The sequence below is a fragment of the Zingiber officinale genome, chromosome 11A (genome assembly GCF_018446385.1).
Source record: "Zingiber officinale cultivar Zhangliang chromosome 11A, Zo_v1.1, whole genome shotgun sequence".
Lineage (NCBI taxonomy): Eukaryota > Viridiplantae > Streptophyta > Magnoliopsida > Zingiberales > Zingiberaceae > Zingiber > Zingiber officinale.
The window spans coordinates 15,436,594-15,446,914 of record NC_056006.1 but is presented as its reverse complement, the minus strand read 5'-3'; the positions used below and the strand labels follow the sequence as shown (position 1 = coordinate 15,446,914).

Genomic DNA, 10,321 nt, shown 5'->3' with positions numbered 1-10,321 from the left:
CTTTTCACCAACGTTCTTACTTTTGTCACAGGTTCCCCCATCCGACTCAACTCCCATACAAGATCATATAAGGAAGCTACAACCATAAGCAAATGGTAAGTAAAATGTAGACATAGAAGCATATAATCTTTCCATCTTTATTTTCCTTATTTTCTTATGTCTAATGTGACTTCGAAGTAAGATGGACAAATTTATTTTAAGGAAACTGCGTCAAATAGAGGACTCAACATGTCAATTTTCCATTAAATAAGGATTAATAACTTTAAACCCCCTTGTATTTTATAGTAGGTTGCATTTTGCCCCCCTTATTTAAAAAACTACACTTAACCCCCTTTGACATAAGTAAAAAAGAGAAAAAAAGGTAAATGACCAAATAACCCTAACCTAAATCAAACTTTAAAAAAAAAAAATAATCCCCTAAAATCGTTGAAAACTTAACCTTAACCCAACCTGATTTATATATATGCCCAAAATCTCATTTATTCCTAGAAAAAATATCCTCACAAAATTCACACATGTACCAATATAAATAACAGAAAATAGCAACTCTGAAAGGGATAATCGGTCAAAAACTCATTCCACCAAACAAAAAAGAGTCAGAATTCTAAATTGATGAATCAAAATTAAATAAAGATAGAATAAAGGTTATCATTAAAAATCAAAATAAAGACCCTTTGATGATTTATAAAAAAAATCACCCTTTTAATTTTTGTCCAAAAGTAAATTTTCATTTCAAAGCAGCTAAAAATATTTTTCGTTTCAAAAGGTGCTGATTCGAAATGAAAATTTACTTTTGGACAAAAATTAAAAGGATGATTTTTTTATAAATCATCAAAGGGTCTTTATTTTGATTTTTAATGATAAACTTTATTCTATCTTTATTTAATTTTGATTCATCAATTTAGAATTCCGACTCTTTTTTATTCGGTGAAATGAGTTTTTGACCGATTATCCCTTTCAGAGTTGCTATTTTTCTGTTATTTATGCTGGTACATGTGTGAATTTTGTGAGGATATTTTTTCTAGGAACAAGTGAAATTTTGGGCCTATAAATAAATCAAGTTGGGGTTAAAGTTAAGCTTTCAACGATTTTACAGGATTATTTTTATTTTTCATTTTCTTCTAAAAGCCTAATTTAAGTTAGGGTTATTTTGGTCATTTACCTTTTTTTTTCTTTTTTTTACTTATGTCAAAGGGGGGTTAAGTGTAATTTTTCAAATAAAAGGGGGCAAAATGCAACCTGCTATAAAATACAAGGGGGTTTAAAGTTATTAACCCTTTAAATAATTTTATAATTGTTACAATATAAAATTGTCAATTTTCCATTTAAATAATTTTATAATTATTACAATATAAAATTATCTTGTCCAATAATATTCACGTAATAGTTATGAAATTATTAGATGACTAACAGTAGCTATAAAACTTTAACTACTGTATAATAGCTATAAAACTTTAATTACTATAATATTATAGTAATTATAATTTAATAATTATTTATTCTGTTTATACATACAACCCATTTAAGATTTAATATGACATAATCATGTTTTTCCGTGTTGACCCTGGGACGAATTGGCGGGACGTTGGGGGAACATATTCATCTTTTACCACCAATATGACATAATCATGTGATTACAAATTCAGAAATTCAAGGGCATTATTTTTTCCATCAAAATCCAATCACAAAAGATGAAATTTGAACCCTAAATTCAATGGAGGTGAATTGGAGATGAGTTGCTTTCCTATCAAACGTGAGATGGCAAAAGAATTTGCACCACATTAAATTGATTGCTCCATGAGGGTTGGTGATCGTGAAGCCATTATTAATTAGACGTCGTAATTAATTAGATGTGACTGATGAAATTCACATCCACACTCACCAAACTCGACAAAAATCCATTCTTTTTTCATGCCAAATTCTTCAAACAAGCTCATAGATTCTCTTCCAAGACTCCATTTCTTCTCATTAATTACCTTTTTATTTTTGGCCCAATTTGATTTAATTCACGGGCAAATCGGAAAGACAACAGCCTAATTTTAATAATTCAATTTCCGTAATTTTCTACAGTCGCCGGCGCAACAGCATCGCCGCCGGCGTCGGCCGGGCGTCCCAGAGCTTGACGACGCTGCCGTTAAGTTCCGTCATGTCCTGGTGGCTGTACCACCCGAGGTGCCCCGCTCTCTTAACGGCCGTCCATTCCAAGCTCCAGTTGCCGCTCCACGGCGCCGCCCCTCTCGACCGCCGGTCGATCTCGTCGAAATCGTGGTTGACGGGGTCGGATCGCTCGCCGGAGTAGTAGGCGGTGAACCGAGACTTCGGCGTGCCGCTGCTCGGATCGCTCAGGTGGCAGGCCGGAGGAAGAGAGGCGAGGTCGAGCTTGAGCTTCTCGGGCTCTGAGAGGGAGACATCCTGAGGAGGAGAGTGAGAAATGGAGGCGGCGGCGGCGGCGCCCCTGATGCTCCAGAGGCCGAGGGCGACGGCTGCGGCCACGAGGAGAGCGAGGTAGGTCACGGCGGCGTCGACCGGAAGCGCGTAGAGCCGGAGCGCTAAGACATCGAGAGGGACCTCGAGCAAGTCCATCGGAAGAAGAGATCAGTGGGAATGGGGAAGGCGACGGAAGAAGAGGATAAATATAGGGCCGGAGCGGGTTAATCGTGGCCGTACGATTTGAGTGGCGAAATCGCAACGGGCGGAAGATGCTGCGGAAGATGCCTTTGGGATCCTTTCACAGATGGTGAGCGGCGGGCCCCGGCCCCGACTTGATCGGACACGTGGACAACGGAGTCGGCGGTTACGTGTGAGAATGGGCCGCCGAGACGCCAAATCTCTCCGAATACGCCGCACGATGCGTTGCATGCGCATGTGGTTTCTGGCTACGTGGATTGATACGTATAATCGTACGGGTATATTCGCCTCTATAAAAACATGGCGTATATTCGTGGGGAATCATTTTGATTCGGATCGGGTAATTAAGCAGAAAAACTAAGAAAAAGGAAATGAAGAGTTGTAGAACACCAGCAAGATACACAGATATGCCTTCTGTATGATACCGTAGTAGCTATTCAAAGAGAATTCTAATAACTTACAAGGGATAATAAAGTTGTAGAACACCAGCAAGATCTGACACAAGAAATAAAGATCTTAAACAGCTCGCACAGAGCCAGAGAGAAGTAATCGACTTCAAACTTTATAACACACTTCGCCATCGCAGATGTATCCTTCCTTGACACTATCACCACCATCACCAGTGTTGGTGATCTCTGTATCATGCTCTAGTGCGCACTTCGGATGCAAATCGAAGTCACAAGAATTGCAGTAAAAGGACCAATCATTTCCCTCATCATTGCAACGATCACAAATGTAACTCTTGCGACGACTCTTCACGAGTTCATGCTCCTCGTGTAGCTCGTGCTTAAGCTTCTCAGGCCAACCCTTTGCCGTCTCCTCGACCTCCAACTCAATCTCCTGGATTCGCTCCTTGGTGAAAGGATAGGCAGCGGCGCCATGAGCCCAAACCAGATCTCTTGCTTCAGTGGTGATGGTTTTACCGGTCGGGCTAATGGCCACAAGTGATGGAATGCCATAGATCTTAAATGTGCGACTCAGAAGCTTCTTCCTTTCATCTCCAAAGGGCAGTGCTAGCCATGGCATTTCTGTGTAGAAGTCATTGAAGGAGCTCTCATCCTGATCACTTGACACAAATATAAGTTCGAAAGCACTATCCTTCTCCTTGATCTTGTGGTATACCTCAATTAACTTGGGTAAGAAGGCACGACAAGGAGGGCACCACTGTGCTGAGAAGTAAAGGAGTATATGCTTACCGACAAGTTCAGACACTGGAACCTAATCAATATGAGCAATTAGGCAAAAGTAAATGGTTGTTTGAATCATACCTCTTAAGCAGAATAAACAACTGTACTTTATTTCCAAAAGAGAAAAAAGTGATACAAGTAATAGAAGGCAATGGGTAATACTTTCAACACTAATATTCAGGTATGAGAAGTGATTTACCGAGAAGGTAATCTAACCCTAAATTCTTTTTTTCAACTGACGATCAAATGAAAAAGGTGTATCAATAACCACTTTGCTTCCGGATAATAATCTAGTTTGTGAATCTAAGTTCCCATCCTCATGAACTGACAAGGTTAATGAAGACTTTGCTTTGATAATAATAGTTCCTGCCTTGTAGTTAGATTTAACCACAGTGTTTTGATGGTTCACAATACAACTTAAGTTAGCTATGTATGTGATAATGAGTATGCAGTCTACATGATTTATTTAAAGATTGAAGATGAACTTTATGAATTGAAGGTGGAACTGTGAGGAACTTGGTGTTGGTGAATTGACCTCTAGGGTTTCGATATTTGATAATGTACATAAGTCTGGTAAGTTTGATCAAGGGTTGATCCAAATAGGACTTGATGTTTGGAAGAGAGAAGTCTAGTCAGACTAGATAACTAGCAAGAGTAAGTCCTAATCGAAAGATAGACAGGTGAGAAGTCTACTAGGGACTATTTCTAACCGGAAGTTAGGTAAGGGGAAGTCCTGGTGAATGAAGCCAGACCCTAGTGAGTGGAGCTAGGTGGCGGAAGTCATGGTGAGTGAAGCGACAGGTGAGAAGTCTACTAGGGACTATTTCTAACCGGAAGTTAGGTAAGGGGAAGTCCTGGTGAATGAAGCCAGACCCTAGTGAGTGGAGCTAGGTGGCGGAAGTCATGGTGAGTGAAGCCAGACCCTAGTGAGTGAAGTTAGGTGATAGAAGTCATGGTGAGTGAAGCCAGACTCTAGTGAGTGAAGCTAAGCGATGAAAGTCCTGGTGAGTGAAGCTAAACAATGGAAGTCCTAGTGAGCGAAGCTAGGCCATAGTGGGTGAAGCTAGGTGGGGAAAGTCATGGTGAGTGAAGCCAGACAATGGAAGACATAATGAGTGAAGCTAGGCAACCCTAAGGGGAGGTAACCCTAGGTAATGAGAAGTCTTGGTGGAGTAAACTCTAAGCATGTGTGACCAACTAGTTTCCAGTCGATCGCGCACGGTCGACTGGATCATCAAATCCTGAAAGCTGTTAACACTATTTTACCTTGTTTCATATTTATTATGCTAATTCAGTATTGTAGGTAAGTCTTAATGGATCAGATTGATCAGACACTAAGCATAATCAGAGAAAGTCCAAACAGGTTTGGAAGGACCAAATGTTTAGCAAGTGAAGCATTGGAGGAGAGTGATCTAGTGAGGACGACTTTAGGCGCTAATCCAGTTTAGGTCCATTTTAGATGTTTAAACTGAGACCATAACTAGATCCTGGTCTTAGACAGACAAGATCTAATTAATAATGCTATTTTATTATTGTGTTAACTCTGTTTGTAGGGTATAACTTGTTATTTGGGCTAACACATTTTGTAGGGGTGAAAAACACCTCAAGCCTCGGGTGAGTAGTGATCCGAGGTGCCTCTTGTTCGAGTGGAGGCACCTCAAATGCTTTGGTCGAAGTCCCCGTGCGGAAGGGCGCGGAGGCGCCTCCCATACGGATCGAGGCGCCTTGAAGCTTGACGCTGAAGGTGCTTCAAAGAGCTTTAAAGGCGTCCTCCAGAGGATAAAATCCTTAAGTTGCGGGTTTTATCGATTCCAAAGATAAGGGAATAAAAGTTGCTGTTGGAGGCGCCTCTAACGAAGCTGGAGGTGCCCTCTCAGTCCATATAAACCCTATTTGAGCAGCCATCAACACAAATCTTCTCTACGAGCTGTAAAGACCTTTCTACTATGGCAAACATGTCCGATTGCTACTGTGCTACTTCTCCGCGACTTCCAACTGCTGCTAGCAAATCGACACCAACTCTTGAGCGCTTCCGGATCCTCTTTCTGTGAGTTGGTAACGAAGTTAATTACTGCATCTCTTTATTATTTGCAAAAAGGGAGTGTAGGCTGTTACACTTCCCTTTCTTCAATATCTTATATTCGATTCTCTCTTCTGGCGGTTCCGGAAAAGGTTTATAGTGGATTACTCGACGATACGGTCCGAGAGATCGTGAGTCTTGGAGTAGGAGTCGCCGAAGGCTCCGAACTAAGTAACTCCTTAGGTTCGAATTCTGTTTTTCTTTACTTAATTGCTTTTTTTTTCCGCTGCACACTAGTATTTCAAAAAGATAATTGTTTTTAAAATACACGTGATTCACTTTCTCTCTCACGTGTGTACCGATCCTACACTTGGAACTTGTGGATAGTTATCAAGATTGAAGATGGACCTAATGTATGCATATATTGTATTGTGAATGATGTTGTAACCTTGAGTTTATTTCATGTAAATTGTTGCGTTGATGAGATTTAACTTTCAGCTAAAGTTTGTTATCTAGGGAGCTTTATCCTAGACTCTAGAGGCTATTTGATAGGTTGTTTTGATGTTCAAGATTGATCCTTAGTAGTTGGAAGGTCTAACAAATAAAAAAAAACATTAACTCACCACTGAGACAATTGATCTAAAGCTTAGGTTGACCAAAGATCTTTAATCAACCTAAAACTTAGGTCAACTAAAAATATTGCCAGTGTCAAGTTTCTCTTAAATTATGAGTAAATAATCATATCATATAAGTACATATTTATAAATGCACATACAAGTAGAAACTAGAAATCACCAGGTACAGAATTTAGAATGTTAGTATGCAACACACATCGAAAAGCCTGTCATGTATAGATTATGACTTAAGTTGGTAGATATGAATTAAGTTTATCATAGTCTCGTAAATAGTTTGTGGAAGTTGATTAAAGAGTAGGCATGACAACAGGTCGGGTTTGGGCCGGGTTTGGTCAATCCCAGAATCCGCCTAACAAGAAAAAAATGAACCCAAATTCAAACCCGCCCCACCTACTTTTTCAACCCACCCCGCCCTGACCCCACTCAAAACTTGGTGGGTTCGGGGTGGGTTGGACCCGCCAACCCGCTATATATATAAGATTTATTATTATTATTATTATTATTATTATTATTATTATTATTATTATATGCAGGGCGGGTTCGGGACGGGTTCATTGAAACCCATAACCCACACCGAACCCGGTCAATAGATTTAGACCCGCCCTGTAACCCGTTTGACCGGATTTAAACCCGCCCTAAACAGGGCGGGTTTAATACGGGGTCGGGTTTAAACCCGACCCATTGCCATCCCTATCAAAGAGTTCTATTCCAATATGCTGCTAAGTTTATTTGGGGTTGTAAATAAATGTAATGTTCATTTAGAAGATAGATACTAAGGGTTTACCCTTGTATCCATTGGGAAGAAGGTATCTTCTAGTAGATCAACTGAAAAGAAAGAAAGAGTATTTAGGTAGTACCTTAACACCATCCTTTCCAATGACATAATCCTGCTCCCCGGAAACAAGAAGCGATAGGAGAGTTTGAGATTCCATCTTTGTCTTCTCTTTTTCTGCAATCTCCTTTAACTTCTCAGTAGAGAATGGATATGCCTCGATCCCATGTTCTTCTATAAGTTCAGTTACATTAGAGTGTACAGTCTTTCCATCAGAACCAATTATAACCAGCGTAGGAATTGTTTCTAGCTCAAAGTAGCGGACTAGTTTATGACAGATATCGTCCTTGAGAGGGATAGCAAGCCATGGCATATCCTCGAATCCTTGGTCATAAGATGATTCATCGTCATCCAAGTTGATTTGGACAACTTCAAAGTTCTCACCATTTTCTTTCAGCTTTTGATACATCTCCACAAGTAGTTTTGTGAAATCATCACCTGAAGTGAAAGAGCTAATCATAAAGTATATACCAACAATTTTTCCTTCAAGATTAGAAACAGGTACCTGTTTCAAATGCAAAAAAAAAAAAAAAGACAAGGTCAAATGAATGCATTTAAGATATTACAGATCAACCTAAGAGTAAAGAGTAGTTACTTTATGATTATCCTTTGAGATGACATAATCACGAGAGGAGGTGACAAGCAAGCTTTGAATAGTTTGATTCTGTTTTGCAGCCTGTTCGTCTTCTTTCAACTTTTGAATCCTTTCAGATGTAAAAGGATAAGCCTCGGGTCCATAGTCATTCACAATCTGAACAACCTCAGAAGTAAGAACTTTCCCATCAGCATCAAGGACCACTAGATGGGGTATCCCACCAACATCAAACAAATCGTTGAGGTTATCACGGACATCAGAGTCTTCAAAGGGAATAGCAAGCCATGGCATCTCAGAAAAGTAATCAGTAAAAGATTCTTTATCCTCATCAGCCGAGATAAAAACAATCTCAAACTTGCAGCATCTTGATGATAGCTCATTGTAAGTTTCAACTAGTTTTGGAGTAAATCTTTGGCAGGGTCCACACCAAGAAGCTGAGAAGTAAATACCAACAGCTTTACCATCTAGTTCGCTAATCTTTACCTGGAAAATTATACATGGAGACACGATTTCATAAATATAATTAACTTTGTTTAAATCTTCAAGAGCGTTAGTGTAGGTGTAACATAGTCCACGTTAAGAGACTGAAGTTGTAGCTAGTTGAGTTAAGAATGTAGTGGCAAAAAACACATCACCTACAACCCAAGTACCAGGCATTACAATCACGCTAAGCTACCTAGGGAAATAGATTCAGTTCAAGTACAAAATCTGTTTCGCAATGCCTGCAGCATATGCTTCACAGCATACTGTTATATAAAACACCTATCATATCCAGTTAACTAGTTATCCTATTTATCTCCAGAATCAAATATAAGAAATTCTGAATTCAAGATTAAAAAGTAAACAATGTTATCTGATACAAATATCTAGTACAAACCACAACATTGATTATGTCATAGTAAGATCGGTAAAATGGTTGTCAAAGTCGACTAACACTAATACAAATCAGCTGTCAGATCAAGATCATTGGGAAATTTACAAAAAAAAAACAAGAATAATTTTTAGAAAAATGGCTAGAATGAGTTAGGCTTCACTAGTAAATGAATGAAATCAGTTTGGATTAGATTTTTTTTTACTTGTTTGGCTCTCAGTTTTAATCACTCAACCTCGCCATGCTTGAGATAATGTCAGAAAAAGGAAATAAAGTAGCGGAATGAAAACAATCAAAGGAAAGTGGTATGGATCTTTTGCGATAGGGAGAAAGTAGCTTCGCGGACAACACGGTTCAGAATAAACACTAAACAGCAATGGAGTGATATTTTCGGAATTGGGTGCACAATTTGTGAGTGTTAAATTACCAGAAAAAAGGTAGAAGAAGTGGAAGCATATGCCTGCAGCGTATGCTTCACAATATACTGTTCTATAAAACACCTATCATATCCAGTTAACTAGTTATCGTATTTATCTCCAGAATCAAATATAAGAAATTCCGAATTCAAGATTAAAAGGTAAACAATGCTATCTCATACAAATTTCTAGTACAAACCACAAACATTGATCATGTCATAGCAAACCTGAACCAAGTCTGAATGAAAAGGTGATCATAGTAAGATCTGGTAAAATGGCAAATCAGCTATCAGATCAGCGTTGACAAAAATTGATCTGATGTTTTTTTGAGAAATTGAACATCTCAAGATCATTGGAAAAATTTACAAAAAAACAAGATTAAGTTTTTAAAAAAAGGGCTAGAATGAGTTAGACTTCAGTAGTAAATGAATGAAATCAGTTTAAAAATCACTCAACCTCGCCATGTTTGAGATAATGTCGGGAAAAAGGAAACAGAGTATCGGAATGAAAACAATCGAAGGAAAGTGGTATGGACCTTTTGCGATCGGGAGAAAGTAGCTTCGCTAATTCAAAAATTGTTTGCTCCGACAACACGATTCAGAATAAACAGCAACGGAGTGATATTTTCGGAATTGGGTGCGCAATTTGTGAGTAATTTCTAAAACTAAGCGGAAGCAGGGAGTAGCCAGAAACCTGATCGCCGTTGTTTCGGAGGAGGAAGTCCCGCCGGTCGGTGGCGAGGAGGGATCCGAGGTTGTGGGTGGCTGCAGCGGCCTTCCTCTCGCCGTCGGATTCCACGCCGTTATCGTGCTCCGCCATCGATGCGTCTTCAAGCTCTGTCAACCGATCGTTTCTTGCAGTGGAAGGAATAGAAAGGAGACGACGTCTTGTGATGCTTCAGATCGAAGCAGTTCCATTGCTGTATTGACTTAGTTCATTATAAATCTTTGACTATTCGGGGAAATAAATATTAAATAAAAGGCATTTAAGCTATACATTAAGTATTTTATATAAAAACATTATTTATTAATTTAATTAAAATTATTAAACTCAATTAAAATATTTTAAAATTATTACAATAGTTACCACATAACTACATCATTTTAATCAAATTTAAATAATTTTAACTAAATTAAT

The 10,321-nt window shown here is 38.9% G+C and overlaps 2 protein-coding genes across 2 annotated transcripts; both read right to left on the bottom strand.

Moving 5' to 3' along the window:
• Nucleotides 1–1,886: 1,886 nt before the first annotated feature.
• Nucleotides 1,887–2,620, bottom strand: LOC122031778. The gene has a single exon (XM_042590915.1). The coding sequence runs from the start codon at nucleotides 2,581–2,583 to the stop codon at nucleotides 2,065–2,067; it is 519 nt and encodes a 172-aa protein (XP_042446849.1). The 5' UTR covers nucleotides 2,584–2,620; the 3' UTR covers nucleotides 1,887–2,064.
• A 406-nt stretch (nucleotides 2,621–3,026) lies between these two features.
• Nucleotides 3,027–10,116, bottom strand: LOC122031777 (probable nucleoredoxin 1). The gene is made up of 4 exons (XM_042590914.1): nucleotides 9,878–10,116; nucleotides 7,898–8,380; nucleotides 7,328–7,807; nucleotides 3,027–3,846 (listed from the first exon to the last, which is right to left on the bottom strand). Exons 1-4 carry the CDS (start codon nucleotides 10,001–10,003, stop codon nucleotides 3,184–3,186), a joined length of 1,752 nt encoding a protein of 583 aa, XP_042446848.1. The 5' UTR covers nucleotides 10,004–10,116; the 3' UTR covers nucleotides 3,027–3,183.
• Nucleotides 10,117–10,321: the final 205 nt, after the last annotated feature.

Coding starts and splice junctions, on each gene's coding strand:
- LOC122031778 (XM_042590915.1), bottom strand. CDS start 2,583: ATGGACTTGCTCGAGGTCCCTCTCGATGTCTTAGCGCTCCGGCTCTAC.
- LOC122031777 (XM_042590914.1), bottom strand. CDS start 10,003: ATGGCGGAGCACGATAACGGCGTGGAATCCGACGGCGAGAGGAAGGCC. Junction 7,808..7,897: donor TCTCAAAGGATAATCATAAA/GTAACTACTCTT, acceptor CATTTGAAACAG/GTACCTGTTTCTAATCTTGA. Junction 3,847..7,327: donor TTGGAAAGGATGGTGTTAAG/GTACTACCTAAA, acceptor CATATTGATTAG/GTTCCAGTGTCTGAACTTGT.